At 43.5% G+C, this 25,396-nt stretch overlaps 2 protein-coding genes across 11 annotated transcripts in view; both read left to right on the top strand.

Moving 5' to 3' along the window:
* kcng4a (potassium voltage-gated channel, subfamily G, member 4a) overlaps nt 1–3,511 on the top strand; it is a 48,214-nt gene extending 44,703 nt beyond the window's left edge. For all 3 annotated transcript variants that reach the window (XM_035157037.2, XM_035157034.2, XM_035157038.2), the window contains one exon: nt 1,760–3,511. In XM_035157037.2, the coding sequence (XP_035012928.1) occupies nt 1,760–2,641 (882 nt within the window). In that variant the 3' untranslated portion in view covers nt 2,642–3,511. The remainder of the gene's footprint in view (nt 1–1,759) is intronic.
* Nucleotides 3,512–5,621: 2,110 nt separating this feature from the next.
* si:dkey-246g23.4 (uncharacterized protein LOC559426 homolog) lies at nt 5,622–25,396 on the top strand. 8 transcript variants are annotated; one of them, XM_047339908.1, is made up of 9 exons: nt 5,622–6,043; nt 6,344–6,464; nt 16,145–16,252; nt 17,082–17,166; nt 17,379–17,627; nt 18,278–18,421; nt 18,511–19,145; nt 19,704–19,944; nt 23,188–25,396. In XM_047339908.1, exons 5-9 carry the CDS (start codon nt 17,393–17,395, stop codon nt 23,403–23,405), a joined length of 1,473 nt encoding a protein of 490 aa, XP_047195864.1. In that variant the 5' UTR covers nt 5,622–6,043; nt 6,344–6,464; nt 16,145–16,252; nt 17,082–17,166; nt 17,379–17,392; the 3' UTR covers nt 23,406–25,396. The 8 variants fall into 8 exon arrangements, with proteins under 8 accessions (XP_047195864.1, XP_047195862.1, XP_047195861.1 ...); XM_047339906.1 differs by having other exon boundaries at nt 16,210–16,252; nt 17,082–17,627; XM_047339905.1 differs by having other exon boundaries at nt 17,082–17,627.

Below are 25,396 nucleotides of genomic sequence, written 5' to 3'. Positions count from 1 at the left end.
AATTCACTTGGTGGCATATTCAGCATTATATTGTAATTTTACCTAAAATAAGGAAAGAATTCTGTTGTTTTACTCGTATAAATATGAAAAAAGCACAATAACTTTCTTGATCTGCCCGAGAAACACTCGTCCTGCACAGAGAAACTGATGGATTGTCTTCAGTGTAGCTGAAGGGACATTTTGAGTCCATAAGTTACCAGCCCCGTCTTCCTTGGCTGCAGCCAGACAATCCAAAGATGGACAACGCCGGAGGATGTTTTCCTCCCAAGGAAAAAAACGACAACATCGGCTGTTTCAGCAAACGTCCGATAATGAAAAATGTCCACCTTCAAGTGACAAAGAGTTCTAGTGGCTCTTATGACTCTTTTCCAGCAGGAGCCGAGGAGGAAGTAAAGTGAGGAGGTTGGAGTGGATGTACACGTCAACAAAACACAAAACGATTTTGTTTTGGTAACTTCGGAGGCTTTCACACCTGCCTTGTCTTCAATGGATTTTTCAGTTTAGTCCGACCCTAAATAGCAGGTGTGAAAGGTTCCTCAGACAACGGTTCAGACCAATGGACCAAAATGCAATGTGAATATATATATTTTTGAATAGTTCGGACTTTTCCATTTGCAGGAAGTTGTGGCAGCATTAAAAAATGGAACACCGGATTACTTGTAGTCTTCACCTAACAACAAGGATGTTCATTTTGCTGCTAGTTATACCGTCATTATTTTTACAGGTTTCAAACAAACAGAAAGACTACTTCTCATTTTGCACTTTATTCAAAAATAATTAGCGAACACAATAGACATATTGACAACACGCCAATGTCAGAAGCTCCTCTGTCTACAAACCAATCAGGTAGACGCAGCCCACATAGGTGATGAAACAGGTCGTTAATATGTCATAGAAAAGTGTTTCGGTCCATTATCTAAACCGCAAAGTGAAACCAAAGCTAAGCGGATCAAATAGTAGACCATTAGGTCTCTCCCATGAATATTGAATGATACATTTTCTTTCAATGCAACTATAACTTTCAATATGGCAACAAGACAAATGAACAAAAGTCTAAAATCTAAACTATATTCCAACACAGTTTTCGGAGAGCCCATCTTTCAAAGGAAATGGATTCAGTGCCCTTTGTTCAATAGCGGCTGCTGCTCGATAAACCAGTGAAATCCTAAAGTTTTCTTGTAATGTAGATAAGTGCTTATATGTAAATCTTTTGGAGTTGGGATTTGAAAGTGTGAGGAGGTGGAACAAAAGCCAATTTGTTTTAAAAAACCCGAAAGAAGTGAAAAAGAGAGCGTCGGAGCTTTATGGTGGCGTGGGACCGAGCTTTGAAGAAATGGGTCAGTTAACAGCAGGGTTTTCTGCTCCCGTGTATCATCACATTGGCTTTTTTATTGTTGCATTGCTCTTCCCTGACACTGTAGTTAGAGGGCACGCAAGCCTGATTGCTTCCTGTCACCGCTCCCACTGAGCGTCCTATTAATCTTTGAGACCCGCTCTAATGAAATAATTGATTGATCGTGTCAGTGTATTATCTATCAGTGCTGCTGCAGTAGCTTTAGCATACTGAGCGAGTGCAGCTCATGATTTATTGATGATTATCGAGGGTGATTATCTGACCTCAGGATTTTTGTCTTCTCCCCATCTCCCCGTGCCTTCCTCCCCATCTGTCTTGTATCCTGTCACATTCCTGCCTGTCCTCACTTTCGCTGTCTCTCCACTCTTCCACCTCCCACCCCTCCGTCTTTCCTCTCTTCCTCAGGGCGAGTGTTCCACCAAGTGCTACAACATGTTCATCATAGAGACGGTGTGTGTGGCCTGGTTTTCCCTGGAGTTTGTCCTGCGCTTCATTCAGGCCCCCAGCAAGCTGGACTTCCTCCGCGGGCCACTCAACATCATTGACGCCATGGCCATCCTTCCCTACTACGTCTCCCTGGTGGTGAGTGAGGAGGACCCGGACCTGGAGCATGAGCGGCCAGGAGGAGGTAAGGGCTACTTAGACAAGCTTGGCCTTGTGTTGAGGATCCTGCGGGCGCTGAGGATCCTCTACGTGATGCGCTTGGCCCGCCACTCTCTCGGCCTGCAGACGCTCGGGCTGACGGTCAGGCGCAGCACCCGGGAGTTCGGCCTCCTCCTGCTTTTCCTCTGCGTGGCCGTCACCCTCTTTTCCCCGCTGGTCCACTTGGCCGAGAGCGAGCTCACGGGCACCCATGACTTCAGCAGCATCCCCGCCTCCTACTGGTGGGCTATTATCTCCATGACAACCGTAGGCTACGGCGATATGGTACCAAGGTCCATTCCAGGGCAGGTGGTAGCGCTGAGCAGCATCCTCAGTGGGATCCTCATCATGGCCTTCCCTGCTACCTCCATCTTCCACATGTTCTCTCGCTCCTACCAAGAGCTCAAGATGGAGCATGACCGATTGTTTAAGGAAGAGTGCGCGGCTGCCGCAGCTGCTGCCGCCGCCTCCGGGGAGCTGCCGGAGGCGGCAGGGGAGGGAGGGGTTGGGGTCTCAGCTCCACCTGGTCTGGGATTACATCTAGACAAGCAGACTGTGCACTCACTGGAGTCGCTGGCTCTGCTGGGGAAAGGTGGAGACGCTGCAGGAAATAACAACCACAGCCTTCCACCAGCAGCTTTCTGAGCAGCGCTCGCACTGACTGACTGAATCCAAAGCTTCCAAGAACATGCGCGTCCCTTAATCTCTATCTTATATACTGTAAAACTACTGCAAATGACTACTGCTCCAAATGCCTCACTCCCCGCGTGGCTATGAAGCATCTGTGTTGCATTGGATAAGAGGAGATTACACATACAGCATTTCCTTTGCTCTTCATCTGATGATAGGGAGCACAAGTGCGCACACTGCTGACTGCACAGAAACTGAAAGACATGAAACCCTTTAAATTGGATGGTTCAGTCTGTCTGACCAGAAAGCCTCCGCAGCAATATTATTAACTGGTTGCTTCCATAAACATGCAATAGTCAGTCCAAAGTTGCTTTTCCTTCCACTGTGAAAATACCTAAAAGCCCAACTGCAACGTTCAGTTTTATTCACATTACTTTTTAATATGTTGCCTGCAGTATGACCTGGAAATGTGTCTCTACTGTATATTCTACTTTTCTGCCATGAATTCAAAGAAGTGCTCCTCTTTTAGTTTATTTTTTGAGAAGCTTGAAGCCATGTTCTGAGAAGAAACGTTAACAAACCGATAGTTTTGTCTCTTAAAAGACGTATATCCATCGCTCCTTTATGTATCTCCTGTGTGCGTGGACTCTCTGTTGTGAACTCCAGGTAAACTGAGCGAGGATGCTGCAGATGCCGTGATCCAGACTGTTTTTGTTTTTTAAATCAGTTGATGAGGAAATGAAGGGATGGAGAGAGCGAGAGAGAGAGAGAGATAGAGAGAGCATTTGAGGGTGTGTGAGTGAGAGAGAATGAGCGCTGACAACCATGAAATGTACTTTGCAATGCTTCAAATAAAAGCTCTCCTGGTAATATGAGAGAAATCCATTTTCTTGGCTGTAGTTTTTTCGGATTTAGGTCTAATCTCTTTGGCCAGGATGCTCAATGAGAGTCCTACCGCCAGACACTTCTGAGAGGAGAAGAAACAAAAACAGCCGCCTCAGCCCGACACACGCAGATAAGCATTATGTGAACAACAATTCTGCGACAATCCCCTTCTTACATCACCTCCTTGTTTTCATGTGAACAATTACACCACTGTGGAAAGATGCCACGTCTCTCTGCAAATCTTTTGGGTTTTTTTAGACAGGGATCTCCCTAATGCGGTGCAACGATAATCTCTGTTTAACGTTACATCCTCAGTACGAATCAATCCTCTCATCCGCTGTCAAATCCTGGGGTGGCCTCCAAAACGGCTGGGGTCATGCTCCCTTTTCTGAGAAGAGTGGTCCAAGAAGGATGTGGAGGCATGCAGGGACGTGCCAGATGTGGATGTAATCTAGATTAAAGTTGGAATTAAAAGCCCCACAGGCAAACGGGTTACTGCCTGAAACTCGACGTCATCCAGTCGCTTTAAATTTGCTTTTCCTGTTTTTTCTCTTTCACTTCAGAATCCGCAGTGATTGTAGTGCCGTCGTCGCTTGGGGCATATATCGCTCATATGGAAGCGGCTGTAGCCTCAGTTGGATTCATAGGTACTGTGGAATTTGTACTTGATGTTTATTGTGTTTATTTGAGTGAAGCAAACCAATTTCAGATTGAGAGATATGATGGATTACACAGTCTAACGAAATTATCCATCCGTATACTCATGTGATTTTTAGCTGTTGTATGGTTTCAGGAAAGATAACACTGTCATCTTTTGAAATTGCACAAAGGATAACGTCTAACAAGGGGGTTTTATTACTCTTGTTTTTATTACTAGTTTGGCATTTTGTTAAATGTCTCCTGCAGTGTTACGTGAGAGGACTGACACCTACTCTCAAGCCTGCGCACTACATGTGAAACTAGAGCCAGGAGTGAAATGGACGAGGAACTGAACTGACTGCAAACTGTGTTTTTCAGACATTTGTTCAGTGTCTGATAGCTCTCTCCGAACAAATGAGGCTGACATCACGAGGCTATTAAGACACATAACTTTCATTAACCGGCAATAACTCCAAACCTGTTTCCCGGATTACAAAAACACTTAGACGCCTCCAGGAAGAGTCGGTTATTGTTTTTCCATTTTTATTTTAATGTAAAGCTTTTGCACACACACACACTCAACCTCATACTTCTATGTTAGTGTGGACACTTTTAAACATAATGCATTCCTGAGCCCCTTACCCTAACCTTAACCATCATAACTAAATGCCTGATCCTTATCCTTACTTAATCCTTTATTCTAACCCTAACCCTAAGGAGACGCAGGTCAGAAAGTGAGGACCGGTCCTCACAAAGATATCTGTACAAGACAGGTACACACACGCACACACACACGCACAGACACACAGACACACACACAGTAGTGTCTCCACTAAGACCCTAACCTAAACTTAACTTAACTTATGGGGACCTGCTTTTTGTCCCGATAAGTTAATTATAAACTCCAATGTGACGCCGTAATCAGGCTTAGGTCCCCACAACAAGGCAATACCTATATCTCACACACACACACACACACACACATGCAGGTTGTTTCTTGGATCTCATTGGAGGAATCTAGTTTCTTGCGGCTCTTTTATTCTTCACTTAGGACCTTGTCTGCAGGCACATACAGACGCCTGATGAGCCTGGAGACATCTGCAATCTGCAGAATAACAAAACGCGCAGCTCTCTCATGAGTGTCCCTCCGCGGTCGTGTCAGCACAGCCCGTCTTTCTTTTTGTATTTCACTCTCCGATTTTGACGCCTCGCTGCTTCTATTCATCTTTATCTCTCTGAAAATCAGCCTCTTAACTAGATTTACATGACTGCTCATCTGAAACGGTGTTACTGTCATCCAGAAAGTCAGACACTAACATGCAACAGCGCCACGCATTATGAATTCAGCCAATATCGAATTTGTTGGAAAAGTTCAACCAATCCATCAAAAGTTTGTAAAGCCATCTCTCTCTCTCTCTCTCTCTCTCTCTCTCTCTCTCTCTCTCGCTCTCCTCCAGATGCACACGGACAAACGCTCGCTCGCTCACACATCTACTCACAAAGGAGACCGAGGTTTTTAGTGGGAGTTTTTCTTGCTCATTGAGAGTCTCGAGGTTGGAAGGGGTCACCACATGCATTCATTGTTCCCGCACTGTGGGCGTTGGGAAGCCTTGTGAGACTGTAATTGTGATTAAGAAGGCGGCGCAAAATAAACTTAACTTGCAAATGTGTGTTTTCTTTGCAGCTGGTGAAGTGAGGATGCTGGTTGCTGCGGGGATGGCGTGGTAGAAATGGAATGTGGTGATGATGATGGCGAACCTGGCAGACACAGATGGATCGTCTGTCATGTGTGTCACCTGCCTCCCCCTTATCGCCGTGACATTTATAAAGACAAACCTAGAAATTGCCTTTTTCTGCGATGGGAAAAGGGGGAGAAGGAACAGACGAGGAGAAGTAAGTTGATGTTGTTTTCGAATTCTCGTCGTCTCCTGTGCTCCACGCCTCTCTGGATTCACTCATGGCTGCAGGCTAAAGGATCCAGTTTGGGGTAAAGAGCCTCTCAGAAAGTCAATCCTGAGGTATCACTGTTTAGGAAAGATTTTTATTATTAATGAGCCAACTCTGAGGATTCCTCGGGGGCCACAGAGAGACTGAGGATGATGAGTCAGAGACAAAGTGATGAACATGTACCGATGACAATAAGCAGCAATATTAAAACAAAGTCTGTTTGCTGGTTTGTGTGTTTGTCAGCAGGATTACGCAAAAACTACCAAAGGGATTTCCATGAAACTTGGTGGAAGGATGGGACATTGGACAGAAAAGACCCCATTAAAGTTTGGGGCGGATCCACAGATTTCATAAATTTCATTTACAAGTAAGTTTTACAGATTTCCCGAATAATTCATGGATTTTGATGAAAGTAATCAGACAGATTTATGGGACTGATATCTATGAGTGGGTGCAATTTGATGTGGATCTAAAGAAAAATGGGGATGTAGTTCATTTAAATGTGGTTTCATAAAGCAACTGTCGGTTTGCAAAATCTATTTCTCTTTACGCAAACACTAGCTATATCTGGCAGCCCCTGCTTCCACGCTACGCTGAGTGTGTCTTTTCAGTCACGTCATAGCCTTCGCCCATTCATCAGGCTCCTATCACAACCGTAGAGATGCGTTTCCTATTTTCAAGCTAGCCTACAGGGTGTAGACTGTATATAAAAAGGTGTAGCTGAATATTCACCACAGAGACATGAGAGTGGTTTCAACTGTCTCTCCCCACCCGAGGCAAGAAATGTAAAACAATTCCTTTAAAATTCTCTGTGCATATGGCAGCGCACCGTTTCATCCGGAGAGGATTCAAACTCAGTTAGCGAACCGAGTGATCTCCTGGAGCTACGTCTGATTTTTGTCTGGTTTTTAACACTGCGGAGACCCACCATGTCTCCGACATCCCAAACCCACTGAAAGACATGAGAAGCAGCAGGAGGGGAGGAAGCTTTTTAAAATTCATGGCCAGTTTTACTTTCATCCTATATTTATATACTGATGACGGCTCGGCAGCTACAGTTAAGTGCCGCCGGGTCGTCTGAGCTGAGTGTTTTGGAAGAAACGCTGTGATTTTAATAGTGAAGACAGTGCCTGACTTTCAGGGTTCTTTAACCTTGAAAGGGATTTAATAACGAAAAGTGAAAGCGTGTGTTTGTAGGGACATGAAGTCGACTTGTTCCCGGCCTCTGTTCTGCCCACGTTGCTGAATGTTCTCCTGAATTAAAGAGGAGTTTGAAATATTACATTTTCATTGTGAGAAGTAGGATGGCAATCTTGGTCTTCTGCTTTCAAGATGACCCAGTTGAGGTAGGTCTCCTTTGTCTAGTGTTTTTTAATTAGAAATTCCTCAGATAATGAGGTAATGTCGTTAATGAAAGAGATATGGTTTGTTTTCCAGAAACTGATCTTCTTTCTTTATAGAGTCTTTCAACTTCTTGATGATCATGTTAAGTCACTTGCAGGACACGGTTTAAGATTAATCTTCATCACAACATGTTTGTTTCCTCATCCTCACCCACAGTACTTGTGTTGCCTAATCGTAACCACAGCTTGGTAACGAGCCTTGATCTCTGAACTTCGTACTCCCATCATCCCCCCAATCGACCCACTGGCAACTGTTTTTTGTTCATTAATGTAAACCCTCAATTCCTTTAAAAAACATTATGCGTCTCAACACAATCAATCCAGCGGTTATGAAATAAATAGACAAACTGATTATTTGTATAGATTTTGATCGCACATGTAAGTCCTTCTGTTCTGGTTTGCAGCTAAAAATGTATCATAATCACAGTATTTAAACAATTTTTCACAATTTGAAATTATATTATTGGTGAGAAAATGTAAAGAAAAGATCAAAAATCTAATGAAACCAATGAAAAACTTTGGTTTTCAACTTTGTACTGACGTGCGGAATATTAAGAGGTGAAGAATTAAGTTGCAGTGGCTGTCAATCAAGGTCAAACTGGGAAATGCCACCAGAGGCATTTAGCTCCTCTGTTGTTACAAGAGTCTTTTTAAATTTCTTCTTGGTCATGAGATATGATCAGTCTGCCTTTGCTCCCTGGTGTTTGTGTCAATGTGGATGCACACCACAAGATTTCTGAGAAGAAGTGGATCCAATTAAACCAAACAGACACAGGCTATCAGGAGGGACGCCCCCCATAGAGCCCATATTCCACCATCACTTTAAAGAGAGATCTGTGCCACGATCGTAAATGTAGAGAGTGTCTTCTCCCCCTAATCTAAAGGAATGAAATAGAAAAGTGAAGAAAATCTATGGAGGGGTACCCTGCCAACTCTGCCTCACCGTAGGGACAACAATTCACTGAATTACATAAAATGAGTACGTCAATAAAAGCAACAAAAGTTGTTTAGCTTTCTGCTCCGACACGAGAAAGTTGGGTTATTGTGGTGCAGAGGGGAAATCAGAGGCGGTGCCGAGACTTGATGTAGATGTAAAACTGCAGGAAGACTCTCCGGGTGACAGGAACGAGGAGAGACGGAGGAGCAGCGAGGGGTGAAGATAAAAGAGGACGAAACGGGGAGGACGGAGAAGAGGAGTCTCTTTTTTCTGCTTATTATGCAGCTTTGTAATGAGCCGGACTATGTGCTTGGACTCTGGATTAGATCTTAGGGTGCTGTCAACTTCACTCTCATGATTCACCTCTCTTGAAAGAAGATGGGACACACACACACACACACAGAGACACACACACACACACACACACACACACAGACACACAAAGAGGGAGAGAAGCTACCAGAAGCAGCTACGAAGGCCATAATGAAAACAAAAAGTCCTCAGAGAAAACTCTTCATACTCCATCACTATTCCAGAGCTGTGCTCCACAAAGTTTGAACTAAAAGTGCATCTCTCTGAGAAAACACAACCCAGCGATGTGGAAATCACAGTTGGAAACAGGGGAGATGCAACTTTTATTGAGTAAATGAAGTTAATGGTATGAAAACTCCTACGAGGCTCATTTATCTGAGATGTTAACATTTTGATCAATGTTTCTCTGCTTGTTTGTCTCAAAGAATCTGTTCTGTCGTAAAATCCATAGTCCTCAGAGTCATTTATAAATGACCACACATCAAGTTGGAGGAATTCAGGTTTCAGTGCAGCCTGGATAAGCTCATGTCGGACACAGACAGCGGTGACACAAGGACACTAGACATTTCTATTAACCCTCCTCCATCTCTCCTCTCTGTTCACGTTTTCCTTTCTTCCACTTCCCATGAGCCTCTTCTTTGTTCAACCTGTCGCTGTGGAGGCTGAGGGGTTGCTACCAACACACCAGGGAGCTATTCCCCTCTGGAATCTTAATTTTACAAAAGAAATCCTCCACCAGCAGCGGATCCTACTCATCAAGTCCCAGACCCAACACAGCTGTATCTCCACACACACATACGTCGATATTAACACTATATATATATTTATACAGATTTTGTGTGATTTTTAAAGGAAAACATAATCTTGAAGAGTTTGCATTTGACCTTCATTTTGGCACAAAACCATGGAAATCTGAGTGAAGATACAATGTGCTGCTTAATGCTGTTCACTGTTGTGCCACTAGTTAATTTTCACCTTAGATGAAGTTAATACGGTTACTAGCTGTTCAGTCTCCTTCTCGACTTGGTGTTGCAGGACACATGAACTTCATAAGCTTCTATTTATTCAGTTTAATGTAGTTTATTGGTTTGAGTTTGGATTAGAAAATGCTAAAAATAGCACATGCACATGCGCACGTCTATAGAGCAGGTGCCCGGGGAGCTTGTGCACGTCTAGGAGCGGTTGTTTAGGTAAACACCTTGTTGCACTCCCTGACTCACCAGCCCTCCCACCTGGAGACCAGAGCGTCACATCCACAGGTGAGATCAGCCACCTGCACATTCATATTCTGTCTGAGCTGTGCATACATTGTGTCTTACACTATTTGTCTCCGCATAAGTCTCCATAATTAGACGTTAAATCCTGTGTTGTTTCAGACGAATGCATTTGGGAGTGGAGAGCCTGGGGGGGGTTTGAGCAGGGCTGCACTTGTTTGCTCTGGTGTGATGGTGACTGGAAACAGGGATGTGTCTCACTTTGGCAGCCATTGATCTGGAAACAAATATTGTGTCTGTCACTGGATAAGAAGGGCGTTAGTCGTCCAGCAATACCAGCAGCCGTCCAGCAGTTTAATCACTGCTGCTGCAGATGATTGAGCAAAGGAAATCTCTTTCACACATGAAACCAAAATCTGTGGTGATTACTCTGCTCCTGATTTATTATGATCTCTTTGAGATTTTTTGATAGCGTTGCTTTTTCATCCTCGCCATCAAATATTTATCTTAGCAGCCCACACGTTCACAGCAACACTTCTGATTAAAGTTTCAGCTGTAGTGTTAGAAAAAGGTTTTGCGTGGCCAGCGGATGACCCGTGTGCAATCGACTTGTCGCCGGCTTCCACTCGGCGCCAACAACACCGCCGCCATCTGGGCAAGCCCACACACACCTGTGCTTTCTGGGAGAGTGCCACAGGGAAAGGCTGAGGCGCCGAGGCAGAGGTGGAGGGCGGTGAGACGGTTCGCAGGGTTGGAAAGGACGAGGTCACGCAAGGGGAGAGAGTGGACTTTATCCTTGCATAATTTAAATCATCACAACAGTGTTTAAAAATATGTAAATCCTACAACTGGCATTTCAGAAACCATTTAGAAGGTGAGTCACATATTTACAAAGAGCAAAAATATGGCTGAAGAAATTTAAATCCATCCATTCATGATCTATTCCGCTTATGCTTTAAGGGTCACGGCAAGTTAGAGCCAATCCCAGCTGACGTTGGGCGAGAGGAAATATAAATAAATGGAGAATTATGGGAAGTATGACTCCGCTCAACCTTCTCCCAACACGACGCCGCTCAACCTGACCCCTGTTATCTCCAAATGGGTCAAATTCCTCCACGCTGAACATTTTGTTCTTGTGGGCAATTAGATATAAGTGGGGAAAAATGTGTTTCGTGATAGGAGGCATTGACGTGTTTTTTTTCTTTCTATCACTTCTACAAAAGTGTGGGGGGGGGTGGACAGGCCGTTAGTAATGCACCCGTTCTCACATCCACAAGGGGCAGAGGATGACCTGATCCCTGGATTAATGGTTGTACACGTCAAGAAGTTCCGATCTATTTCCCCCTGGGTTTGCACCAAGTGTTCGCTGAGTCCGCAGAATTTCTGACAAGGCCGTCAGCCCGCTCCGCTCCTCCCTGCTCTTCCCTCCCCTGTCCATTCACCAGAGTTACTCGCACTCAGCTTAGAAACAAGGCCGACTAGACATTCTTTGGGAGGGCTGAGAAAAGATAATGGATAAAGGTTTATCTGCGAGCTATAGGGGCGTGTGAGGATGTGAAGCGCGTGCTGCAATGTGTGTGGGCTGCTGTGAATGAGTGCGAGTACATGATTTGGTTTTTAAGCAGGCTTGAATCCTTAATGATCATTGACTAAGACATTTTTTTGGGGTGGGGAAATGGGAGTGGGGACGGTGCCGAGGGCCAGTTTAACTGAACCTGACTCGCCTGAGAATGAGCTCAGAACAACATCTACAGTTTAAAGTTTCCTCAGCCCAGGAAGCAGCTGTGCACACTTCACAAACCTCACACTTCTGTTAATTAAATCATCAGAGACCAATCAGGCTGTGTCGGGCTGCAAGTATAAATATGTATTACGGCTCCGGAGCTGCACTTCAGATTGTTTCTGGATCGACTGAGTCAAGTCATTGTTTGTCCCACTGCGACCTGCTGGAGGAGCGAGAGCACAAAACTGACTTAAACCACTGACATTCAGATTCGTTAAGGAGGTGTGTGCGTGTGTGTTTGTGTTTGTGTGTGTGTGTGTCTTCATTAAGTGAATCATTCAATTTCAGGTAGGTCTTTTAGGTAAAGACGTGTTTTAAGGTTAGGTAAGTTTAGGTTTAGCTTAAGTTTAGGTTAGGTTTAGATAATAGGTTTCCAGGAAATCAATGTAATGTCACGGAGACAATACTTTGTATGTGTGTGTGTGTGTGTGTGTGTGTGTGTGTGTGTGTCCGACTATACTCATATTCTGGCGACCTGTATGAAAACTATATTAAGTCACATTATGGGGACTTATCTTTCTAATTGGGACAAAAAGTCCCCATAAAATAAATCCTTAAATTCTAAGGTGAAGACAGATATCAAGATTGGAGTTAGAAAATGTGCCATTAGGTTAGAGTAAGGCTGAAAACACTGTGTATAGGTTTTAATAAACTGTCCTTTGCCAGACTTTCCACCACCACCACTACTCACAGAGCAGGAACGAGCTCCAGTCTGCGAGGCCACAACTCGATGTCTGCAGACTCCCCCCCTGTACTGTTACCACTTAAATGTTCTTCTGCAGTGACCTTGGCTCATCACACACACACACATGCACACAGGCTTGTTGACAATTATAACCACTGTGGTGCATGTGTGGGCTGCTGCTGGACACAGAAGTCTGGTGCAGATTTCTGTCTCGTAACAATAAGTGATGCAGCGCTGGCTCGTGTTCTCACGCCCGGAGGACAGAGTTTCTTTAATTGGGTGATTATTTGTTGTGAATGAAAGTCATTTATTTTAATCTTCTTTCATTGGGCATCCAGGGCTCTACCCCTGTTAACCCAATCAACGCTTAATGACTGCGGAGATACAGCGAAGCTCGCAGCTCTGTGAGGCTCAGTGGTGGTTGGAGCTAGTTTATTATGGCAATGTGCTAATATACCCACAATGAGCCCTATGAGATGTGAGTTGTCAACCACCAGTATGAACCAGTATCTCTGTGGCTGCGTCAAGAGTAAGTCCACAAAAAAACAAGCTGTTTAAAGAGGAGGAATGCAATTTAACCAGTTTCCTTCAAAGAAAAGGAGTTAAGCTGTATTTCACAGTTATTGCATCACTAACTGTTTCAAACTAGAAAATAAAAAAACAAGGTTTAAACAACAACATGTTAAGTCAGCAAATCAGAATTCTAATATTCTCAGAAATTGCTGTTTGAGATTTTTTAATCGTTTAAATCTTTGAAATTTACACAGGGAAGCAAGTATTGCAACATGAGTCTGAATAAAAATCAAATGGTCTTAGTCAGGACCAGCTTTATGATCGTTATTTCTTTATTTTGTTTACATGCAGCAGGGTTATGAACAGCCCTCCCAATCTCAAACTATAACCGAATGTGTAGCTCTGTCTTCAGGACGTCTATTGCAGATTGTTTATGAGCAGCCTGCACAGACAAACAAGTCCCTGCTGCAGCCACGACTCCGACATGGAGCCAGGCAGCGAGAAACAAGAAGCCGAAAAACAAAACAAACAGCAGAGGATTCCGGCTTCCTCTGGAAACACAACTAATAACGCTCCCCTCTGCGCCCACTGTGTCCGACCCCACCAGCTCACATCCATTATTCAGCTGCTCCTCTCCATCCATACCCCTGCCCTGCCCGCACCAGTCATCCCCACCATAGATTTATAATTTATCACCCGTGCCCATGAATCTTTAATTGTTTTGAGAGCAGCCATTGGGGATGTATAATTCAATGTTCAGAGCACGAGAAGCAAGCTTTTCCCGTGAATCCTTTTTTTTTTTTACCGTAGGTCTTTTGAAAATAATTCTCTTCGTGTTGTTATGTAACCAAAGAAAAAAAAACTACCCTGGAGAGGAAGAGCCATCTGAACTATTGTCTGGGTGCCGGGCAGAGGCAGAGAGAGAAGATTTATTCTTTTTATTACGACTCTCTGTCCGTCTGTTTGTCTGTCTGTCTGTCTGTCTGTCCGTCTGTCTGTCTGTCGTCCGTCTGTCCGTCTGTCCGTCTCTCTGTCCGTCTGTCTGTCTGTCTGTCTGTCTGTCTGTCTGTCTGTCTGTCTGTCTGTCTGTCTGTCTGTCTGTCTGACTGTCCATCTGTCCGTCTGTCTGCTGTCTGTCTGTCTGTCTGTCTGTCTGTCTGACTGTCCATCTGTCTGTCGGTCTGTCTGTCGGTCTGTCCGTCTGACTGTCTGTCTGTCTGTCTGTCTGTCTGTCTGTCCGTCTGTCTCGTCTGTCCGTCTGTCTGTCTGTCTGTCCGTCTGTCCGTCTGTCCGTCTGTCCGTCTGTCTGTCTGTCTGTCTGTCTGTCTGTCTGTCTGTCTGTCTGTCTGTCTGTCTGTCTGTCTGTCTGACTGTCCATCTGTCTGACTGTCCATCTGTCTGTCGGTCTGTCTGTATGAACACATAAATTCAGCCCATATTGAATGTATGCAAATTCAGGCTAATGATTCCACTCCTGTGTTAAAGTGGTTTATTGTTGTGCTGACACATCCAGGAAGATCTAACGAAGTCAATATACCATAAATAATGATTTGTTGCCTTATCAATGCAAGACTACTGTCTTTGCTGCTGACTCAGGAGTCAAACCTTCGGCCCAAACCCATTCTCACGATGCTTGTCCCCACGTAGCGACACAGCACTTGACCACAAACCCTCTGGTGCCTCTTTCGTCGACTGTAGAGCTCATAAAACAGGCCGTTCATACGCTGAAAAAAAATAGTTTGCAAAAAGTTCATTGGCAGGCTGTAGCACAGAGAGGCAGTTAAAGGTGGTTTATTTGTCAGGGCTGTAATGAAGTTGTTGGACTCGTTTCAAATATTTTTTTTTTCCTTTCCAGTTTGTTAATGAGGAATTCAAAGTGACACGGTGAAGAACATGAAAACAAGCTAAGTGTCTCCTGTCTTTGTTTCTCACTGATTAACAACTTGTCCTTACTGCATTATTATTGTTTTGAGAGTTGTTTGTAACAGGGAGTTTCTTTGGCCTGTGGTGATGCTGGTTGCAGCTTTTTCTCTGATACTGTGAAAAGTGATGTGCAGTAATTGAGTAACGATCGACTACGGGACTCAGTCTGAAGCTGCTGCACAAGGAGCCGGTCGGTGAAGCTCGGCTCGCTGAACTCAGAATTGGCGAATCAGTTGTCGCTTCCTGTTTATTCAAGGTTTATTAATATTTAACTTATCGTGTGTCCAAATTGCACCTTAGCAATTCACATGTCAAGTGTGAAGCTAATGAGATGAACGGTTGTACAGACACGCGAGCCACATACAGACAGATTCCTGGAATTGGTAGACAGCTGAAGAAGAAAACAAACTGCCTCTTGAGTCTTGAATTTAAGAACTAAACGTAATTATTCATATTTTGTTGACGGATCAAACTGCATCACGGCCACGTTTAACGACCCCGTCCCCAGTGGACGTCCTCTGACCACCTTTGCTGGTTTCACTGTGGTTTGTGACATTAATTCCGACACATTGATCATCGGGGGATTTTGTGTTTTTCCCGTCTGTGAGGCAGCGGGAGAGATGTGAGCATTACAGCTCATCACTTATGAAAGGACTCTCTGAGCTTCTCCCTGTGTCGACCTGCCCCACGCAGACCCACGTCTCGCTTGTCTGACTCTGCAGCTTGATCCTCCCTCATGTGGGTGTTCATCGTGTGAATTTATCAGCTTTTTTTGTCCCTCACAAAAATGGTGGAACGACAGACTGTGTAGAAATGTGTACAGGACAGTTGTAGTTCCCACATGGTCCGAATGCTTCAAGCAGATTAGCTGAGTTTGTGTATTAACCTCTTGAAAAATGATAAGTAAGAATATTTTTTCAGAACTTTAAATACAAATATGATGAATACCTAATGTTGTAGGAGAACAAACTTCATCTGAATACATGCATTCAAGGGTTTTAATTACTTGAAAAAGAAATATTAAATGTCTAACTCGGTCTTAATAGTTATTTATCTTGCATTGATATCTTTCAACATTGATTTACACTTCATCTCTCTCAGTTTCTTGATATACAGAGCCAGGGAACTGAGGGTGTCAGGTTCCAGATAAGATTAATCTGCTCGTCAAATCAACTCTTTACTCTGAATCACATGCACACACGTGCACGCTCATTACAAAACAGCTTCTAGACTTTGCACTGCACGATTCTTCATTTTCACACCGTCCACGCATTTAGGAATCCAGGGAAAAGGGGATTGAAAAGGTTCCATCCAGCTTCTCGTGTGCACGTGTGTTTCACAGAACTTCACAGACTTTGGCCAGGAGGATCATGTGACCTCGACAGGTACGGTTGACATTTGATTTTACATGTTATATAAGGTGTGTTTTATGGTGTTTTGATTTTCATTGTGATTCTTTCCCTGACTTGAACATGATCCAGATTCTGGGTCCAGGCCTCTTTCAGTCCAGGCTCACAGAAGGTGGTTAATCTCCATAATTAAAAAGCTTGAAAATCCCTTCTTTTTTTTTTAAAACAGGTTTTCATGCAGTCTATGAAAAAAATCCATGTGTATTATGTGTATTGTGTATTTTTCATCAGCAGAAAAAGGAATTGAGCTAAATCCTGTCATGCATGGTAAATCTAATCTGCTTGCAGTGACTGCGGTCCAATGAGATGACAAGTACAGTCGCTTACAATGGCAAAATTATGCTTTTTAATTTATTTGACTGGACAAACAGAAGCATTATTCTGTCTGGTAGAGATGTTGTAAGAGTTTTAACAGTTTAATGCCTGAAAATCTCACACCTGACATTAGGATTCGAACATCTGAATGTTCATATACGTTTATAACCCAGATGAGTGCTTGAGGGGGATGCATTTCTTTTGATTAAAGCTACAAATACAATAACACTCAGTCAAAAACATAAACAAGGCGTAGTAGTACTATATGCAGTGCAATAAAAAGTCAGTATAATGTTTTACTTTGGTTGTTAGAGTGTCTGAACTGTGAACATATACAATGACGTAGACTAAAATTAACTTTAATCACAGGAGGAAAGAAAAGAAAGAGGTTGAAACAGAAAATCAGAGACTTACTCACTTACACTAAGTGGATAAAAGTATTTGGACACATGAACTTTACACTAAACTCATAGGTATTAATGTCCCCAAGGGTTTCGAACCAGCACACAGAGATTTGCTCCTGTTCAGATCATCCAGACTGTTGTTGTTGGGGCTGACGTCAGAGCTCTGGGCAGGTCAGTGGAATCCTTAAACACTAACTGGGAAAGTCATGTATTTACTGTATAAACTTGGCTTTGTGCACATGCAGTATCAATACGCTAAAAGAGCAAAGGCCTTCCTCAAAGCAAGGTTTTGTCTAAATTATTTACTTTGTATTAGTTTGATGAACCCGTGGAAAGTACACAAAGATAAGTAGTGTAGATGCATTTCTCCCTTGTGTTAAAAGCCGTGCAGATTAACATGGACTCTCTGAAGAAGGTCCAGAGGGGGAGGACGGCTGTGGCGCCGACAGCCGCCCCTGACGGTGGCTACGCCTGGTTCGTCTTGCTCTCCTGCTTCCTGGTCTTTGGACTGACCTTTGGGGTCATTAAGTCCTTCGGCGTTTTCTATGTCGAGATACAGCAATACTTTGAAACCACGGCAACAGGAACATCATGGATCACCTCTATTGCTGTGGCCACCATTCACGTTGCAGGTAATTATCGACCCTCTTTTTTAATTGTGTAAGTTCATGACTTTAAAATGTAATTTAATAAACACATGTATAGAGAAAGCAAAGTGTATGTCGCATAGCACTCAATTTCAACAATATTCCCTTGTTTAATCATAATCCCACCTGTCTTTATGCCCATGATCCTTCAGATGACTCTGCACGAACACGAAGGCTTATTCAGGGTCTGACCACCAGGTGGCTCTCTCTTACATTCAGATTAATAAAAACGTTAAACCCCAGATCCTCTCCTTTGTTGAATGAATTCCACTAATCACACACAAAACTATTAGATAAATACTCAGGTCGCTTTTTAATCTCCAGTATTTTCATGGTTTCTGGTAAAAGAAATTACTATCTGCGGCAGACGTGGGCCACAAAGACAGTAAGTGACACTCTGATTAATTTCAAAACTGCTAAATCTCTTTAAGTCTTTACGTGGTTTAACGTAAAGTCTTCACAGAGAATATTTAGCAGACAGGATTATATGTGAAGAGGAAATCATTATCTTAAAAATAAATATTGTGTGTGGAGTGCTTAACGTACAGTACACTGCATTGGTTTTACCTTTGTATGTATAAATATACATGTATATATGTGCTGAACAGGGTTATGTCCTGTGTGTCCCTCTGCAGCTCCTGTAGCCTCTGCTCTGAGTGCTCGCTGCAGCCATCGCTCTGTGGTGATAACGGGTGGACTGATTTGCAGCTCAGGAGTCATGATTGGGGCTTATGCTAATAACGTGATTGAACTCTACTTAACAGTGGGGTTCTTGAATGGTGAGTTGTTTGATGCAGATTGATGCAACACAAACGTAACAGTAACCCAAAAAACATGCACACAAGCTGTCATATTTCCTTGGCTGTAGGTCTGGGCTATGCTTTGACCTGGACCCCCACAGTGACCATGCTGGGCTTGTACTTTGAGAGGAGGCGTCCGCTGGCGAACGCCTTGGCCAGCACTGGAGAGTGCATCTTTACCTTCGTCCTCACACCCCTGTTCCAGCTGCTGATCGACACCTACACCTGGAGGGGGGCTCTGCTGATCCTGGGGGCTCTGCAGCTCAACTTGTGCCTGTGTGGGATGCTACTGAGGCCGCTAAAACCCCCCCCAGAGCTGACTCATGTCGATGAGGTCAAAGCAGAAGAGACAGAGGAGCAGAGAATATGTGAGGGGTCTGATCTGGGCACAGTCAAGGTGTGTCTTGAAGACCCCGAGGAGATCACTGATTCAAAAGACTCAAAGACGGCTGAATTAAGGACCAGAATCCTGCGCTACGTAGATTACACCCTCATCTCTAACGCTCAGTTTATGGTCTACTCGATGTTCGGGGTGTTTGCCGCTCTGGGTTTCTTTGCCCCAGCGTTGTTCCTGGTCCCTTATGCTCGCAGTAAAGGAATCGAGGAATACCAGGCGGCTGCGCTCATGTCCATCTCTGCAGCGCTGGACGTGTTTGGAAGGGTGTTCTTTGGCTGGGTGGCAAACCTGAGACTGGTGGAGACGGTATGTTCAGTGAAAAGAGTGGAAAGTGATATAAATCTCCTCTAAGGCCCCAATAGTTCCCTTAAATTCAATCACGCTGCACCAAGGTTCACACACTCGTATATATCAGCCTGATACTTTTCATCAAGGTCCATGAATTACTCCCTGGGCACACGATCTCGTAATGTTGAAGAAAGTGATAAAAAACATTCCTTCCACCACCCCAAGATTCAATGGTTTCTTTCTTAACTCCATCCTTCCACCACCCTAAAAAAACATCCTATCTCACAAGGTTGAAGTAAAGAATCCTTAATTCACCCCCTTAATCGAATCTGCTCCAAAAGTTAATGGGTTCTTTCCTGGCCCCACCATCAAAAAATCGGTTTAGCTGTTTCTATGTAATCCTGTTAAAAGTCCGAAAATCCAACAAACACAAATAAAAACAAAGCACATTTCACAAAATGTCAAACAGCTGTTATTGCAGCATATTGCCTGAACAGTGTGTAGAGGAAGGTGTCGGGGTCACGGCCCTGCAGCCGCTGACGCACGGTCTGTTTGCCGTGTTTTTCTTGCCACCAGGTGCAACAGCTGACGGCTACGGTGATTCTCCTGGGCTCTGTGCTGCTCCTCTGCCCACTGGCCTCCTCCTTCTCCGAGCTGGCCGCCTTCAGCGCGGCTTACGGCCTCGTGTACGGCGCCGCGGTCTCCATCCACATCACCGTGCTGGCCGAGGTGGTGGGTGTTCACAGGCTCGGCAGCGCACTGGGGTTCTTCATGCTCATACGCAGCGGCGGAGGCCTGCTCGGACCGCCCATCGCTGGTGAGTAAGAAAGATGCCTTGCCAAGCACTCGGCGTACCTGCTGTGCCTGTAGGAGATGGATTCCAGCTTCGGCGTTTTGACTTGCAGTTCCCTGTGATTCATGTTAACTGGCTGTGATAGTGAGCAATAGACAGAATATTATCTAATTATGTTAACATTTCTGTCAGCGGAGCTTTAGAAAAAAAAAAAAAAATCATTACCTCAAGGTTACAGTGTCTGTGGTTCCCTCTGTCCCATTCTTCCGCCACATTAAATCACACACAATGGATGTGCTTGTACACCGCTCGTCATTGTAACTCCAGCCCACTGAGCCCATTCATTGGAAATGAGATTTTCATACCTGCCTGACATGCAGCGCCACCCTTCAATTAATCATGGATTTTGTCGATGGTCCATCCCATAGGATACAGTCGTTTCATATTGAAAGAGCAACTAAGCAGAAATGAGAAAATCCCGACGTGTTAATTTCATGGCCGATCGCCGATTCCTTTAAATTAACTTCCCATTCTGCTGCTTGAGACATTTGTCACTAACTCACACACTGTGATGCAACGACTTACACTGTGACAAATGCCAAATTGGATTTTCCTGAGATCTCTTTAAAGCGACAATCACTGCCTTTGTGGCTAATTACTATCACATTATATAAAGCTGATATGGAAACAAATGCTTTCTACACATTTACACGTCCTGCAGATATGGAGTTTGCGTCAGCCTGACGAATGTAAGCCCATTATTCACTCTCCTCTCGGCTCCGTTTTGCTTTTCACCAACTCCTGAGCGCAGCCATCTGACTCTTTAGCTCCTGAATGCTCCTCTATGTTCAACAGACGGTCGCTAAAGTTGCCTGCTGGCTGTACGGTGCCGGGCAAAAAGAGTAGAGTGGGGTTTTTCAATATACTTTTACTGAAAACACCTGCCTGCCGATACTGAAAACAAAGCTCCTGAGGGATTGCAACAAAACACTTAAGTTAAAGGAAACCAAAACAATAAGCTGAAAGACGATAGATTGCTCAGTAGATCTGAAGGGTTAGGGTTAACTAACTGAAATGACAGAAACCATCTTTGACAAAGAAATATTTCAGGAGGAGGCCGGGTTTTTGACCTGTACCGTAATCAGCCACCAGGGGGCAACCAAGATGCTTTGGCTTCACTTTTGCGGAGTCATCATGTTGTGCATCTTTGTACAGAGTCAGTGATAAACACTAAATACAACATGGGCTGATGGGAATGTTGTACGTTTTGCAGGTAATCAGTTATAAAGAAAAAGTTATAACCGAATATCAAATCAATAATTGTTTGTGTACTTTAATAAAATCAACAAAAAGTCAATAATTAATCACGAGAAGCAACATATATATAAATAAATATTGATTATAGCAGCTTTAAGTCTCAGCAAGATACAGAACAAATACAGGAAACATGCAAAAATAATATCAGCCTCTTACTATTACAGGATAAAAATGTCTGTCTGCTTTTTATAATGTACGTAATTTGTCACCTCTGTGGTTCGTTAAGGTGTAAATTAATGATGAGAGTGTAGGTGTAATATTTGTAGGTGCAATATTTTTTACTGCTTCAATAAAACGTTAGAATGGAGACGTTTTGGCAGCAGCTTGGACAGCGTCTCAAATGTGTCATCTACTTAAGCAGCGTGTTGGCAGTTGTCTTCATTTATCCGTCCTCTTGTGAAAAGCAGAAATAGCCACTCAGTAAAAATGACAGTCTGGTGGACACGGAAATCAAGGGAACATCATTTTTCCTGTCTCTCGTGGATGCAAACTGCAGCAGGACCACCGACAGCTCTGCTCCACAAACCATTGAAGTAATGACACACAACACCAGAGGTAAATACAGCCTGAAAAAATATTCAGCTTGACTTTGGCACCGGGACTCGGCCACAGAGCGCCGTGCCTCTGAGCCCCAGCCAGGAGTCAATCAGCTGGGGACGACCTCTCCTGCCGAGTGGGAAATTATGGATTTATAAGAAGCTGTTAGAGAAGCCAGAAACAGGGAATCAGGGCAATTAGAGTTTTTGAAGTGTGACAGGCTGCTTTCCCTTTCCTCTGCAGGACGTTTGTGTCAAAGAGCTTTGACTTTACTTTTAGACTTGTATGTATTTTCATGCTTCTGCGTCGACGACAGCCAGGGACCGGAGGCGCTGTGTTTTTGGGTCGTCCATCAACATTCTGGGAAATTCTTCAAACAAATGTTCACTTGGACTCAAGGGTGACCTGCTTAGGATTTGGAGGTCAAAGGTCAAGGTCACTTTAACCTGACAAAACAATATTTTTTGCTTCGTGATTAAGAATAAAAACGTCTCAGGAGAATCCTTTCAAATGTGGCACAAATGTTCACGTAGACTCGGGGATCAATTGATTGGATTTTGGGGGGTCAAAGGTCAAAAGTAAAAAGTCACGGTGGCCTCACAAAACATGTTTTTTGCCCCTTGAACACGATATCTCAATTCTCTAGGGAATTAAAAAAAAATTCTACCACTTTGCACTTGTACTGAGAGATCAATTGATTTGATTTCCATGGTCAAAGGTCAAAAGTCATGGTGGCCATCTGGAAAAAATATGTGTAGACTGAAACTGCAGTGGTTGGCGGAGGTAAACGACCTCACTGTGGTATTTCTACTTTGTTATGAATAAAGTGAGGTTCGTTGACACCGGCTGTTTATATCAGGAAAAGCTTGGAAAACACAAACAAATACTTTCCATTCCACACTCAGTCCTTCAAACCGTCATTTCTCATTTGCCATTTAACATCTCCATTAGCGTTACAAGTTCTTAAAAACCATCATAAAATTAAAGAAAATGCTGAAGGCTGACGCTGCCCTCAAATCAAGTTAAGCGCTAATTGAGGTAGAGTAGATACAAACGTAGCCTGTGGTGTCCTATTTATAACTTAAGATGGTCCCACTGACACAGAGGCTATTTCTAACTTATTTACTGTACCGTTCAGTCCTTCGAGCGCTTTGAAGAGCGCGGACTTGATGGATGTTGAAGATGCATCAAAGCGTTTTAATTATTCCTCCTTCACGGGAGGAAAGTCGTGGCATTACCGTCTTAGGAGGAAATCAATTTACACACAACCCTCTTCTCCATATCTCTGCCTCGGTCTTTTACCGTGTGTATAACTCTCTGATATTAAATGAAGCTGAAAACATGATTTGTGACATTTCTGTGTTTATGGGTCAGAAACTGTGTCAAAGCTGCAATGTGTACTTTTCATTTCAGGATACTTCATTGATAAGATGGGGAACTACGGGACGGGCTTCATTATGGCCGGAGTGTCTCTCCTCGTCTCTGCCCTGTTCCTGCTCCTCCTCCATCAGATGACCCGCAGGGGTCAGAGGTCGACGAAGAGGAATCACAATATGCAAACGGACAAAATGGGACAAAGCCTCGGAGGCGAAGTCACAGATCTGAGCATGAAATCAAAGATGGAGAAATAGTTTCTGATGCTGATGGAGGTAAATCTCAAGATAGCGGTCAAACATTAAAAAAATTGTAAAGACTGAGGCAGTGTTGTCAGAGGTGTGAAAGTGTCACGTGAAGAATCATCTGCAGGATCGACCAGGTCTTTGGAATCCTCAAGTGTCTGTAGGTGATGACTTGATGGATTGGAGGGAGCATCTCTGTTTATAACACAGACCACAGACAGCGTGTGCATGCAGGAAGTGATGAGACTGATAAAACACTCTGCGGTAGATCTGCCCTGTTTGTTATCAGTGGTTAAACTGTGGTTAGAATAGAGGAGCTCTTTATGTATTGTTTTGAACTTTACTTGAATGATCACTTCAGTGGTTGCATCATACAGTACGTGTCCATGGGCAATTTAAAAACCAGTCTGCAACCGCGATACTTCAAACTTGTGTTTTCATATTTATTATGCTTTGCACAGTTTTACTTAATTTATTTGTAATGTATGGAATTGGTTCATTTGTGAAAATGAATGTTGTTTTTTTAAGAGATTAAATGTTTAAACCAGGACACTTTTCCTGTTTTAATAATATAATATTAACAGAGGTTACCAACTCAGTAATACTGTATAAATTTAAGATATTGATAGGAGGGTTTTGGAGGGTTGTTTTCTATAAGACAAGTGGAAAAACATTAAAAGACAAGATGTTGCTCCTCTCTACCCAAAACCTCTGGACTTAGAAAGAAAACTGCATATACTGTGTTATTGTATCATACATTACAGATGTTTTATGAATGGATCAATGCCGGGGTTACTCAGTGAAAATGGGACTATGGCTCCCCCCAGTGAGAAGACGATGACGTTGCATTCCCAGCACTGCACAGCTGCAGGGCTGAGCTGCAAAATGTAGATAAATACACACACATTACAACACAGGAAAAATCAGAGAGTTCACAGATATAAACAGAATTAAGTTGCATTAGTTGTTTTGGTCCGATTACTCAAAACCTAAGAAAATGTATGAAGTCTGCTCCCTTTAATTTACAGGATAATTTTAATCAGCCTCAGAAGTGAACTGAAGTGTTAAATTAAACAACAAAATAAGTTGTGGTTGAATGAGCTTCTCTCCGACTTGTGTCCCAGTAGTGAAGCCTGAAACCGAGTGGGAATCTGCTGCAGAATGTTTGGTATGTGCAACCGGCGAGCGAACGAGCGCTCAAACCCCCGGACCAGCGAGAGGCCCCAGATACACATCTTAAACCTGCTGCAGTGCAGATATAACAAGAATAAATAAACATGTCATCCTCCATAAATCTGAAATAACAAACTGCAAACCGAGGTTTACAAACAGTGGCCCACACTGAAATCTCCACCGCACAGACAGACACACACACACTCACTCAGACTCACTCAGACTCACACACAGACAGACACACACACACACATATGCCAAAGGAAGGATACTGCAGAATAGAAAACTTACCACAACAAGAGAGCTGGTAAAAAAAAAAACACAATGCTTTTATCTGCCAGAGAAAAACAAAGACATAATCCAAGCATGCAGTGGTCGACTGGAGAGACAAGAGGCCTCCTATTATTTGTGAAACACTGCCAGGCTCAAAATTATCAGAGGATTTCCAATCCAGTGAAAGTAATGTCTCCTGTTATTTGATACGTGAGGAAGTTTGATCTGTTACTTGCACGTCAGTATGTCTGAAAACCCTAAACCCATATTTACCCAGTCTCTGTACATAAGAGGAAAAACAAGTCTGACTGAGCAATACACAAAACAAGCACACGTGGAGATACACACCATTTTATTTACTGGGATTACTGAGAGAATACTGTTTTCTTCTTTACCTTGAAGTACATGTGAAGTTGTTTTAAAGGGAAACTCCACCAAGTTGATGTATTAAGTTCACTAAAGTCATCGTGAGGAGAACTTCCCTGTAACATAATGTGTTCTTAGGCTCTGGAGGGAGATTTGTCAAAGTATGAGAGAATAAATAACCAAGAACATGT

Source organism: Hippoglossus stenolepis, chromosome 5, assembly GCF_022539355.2.
Source record: "Hippoglossus stenolepis isolate QCI-W04-F060 chromosome 5, HSTE1.2, whole genome shotgun sequence".
In the NCBI taxonomy this organism is placed as follows: domain Eukaryota; kingdom Metazoa; phylum Chordata; class Actinopteri; order Pleuronectiformes; family Pleuronectidae; genus Hippoglossus; species Hippoglossus stenolepis.
Note: the sequence above shows the minus strand (reverse complement) of the source record. Positions and strands in the feature narration are given on the sequence as shown.

Excerpts from the sequence above, each read along its gene's own strand:
- si:dkey-246g23.4 (XM_047339906.1), top strand. The coding sequence starts at position 17,354 with ATGCATTTCTCCCTTGTGTTAAAAGCCGTGCAGATTAACATGGACTCT. Across the intron at positions 17,628-18,277 it reads GGCCACCATTCACGTTGCAG|CTCCTGTAGCCTCTGCTCTG; the intron begins GTAATTATCGAC and ends GTCCCTCTGCAG. Across the intron at positions 19,945-23,187 it reads GCTCGGACCGCCCATCGCTG|GATACTTCATTGATAAGATG; the intron begins GTGAGTAAGAAA and ends TTTTCATTTCAG.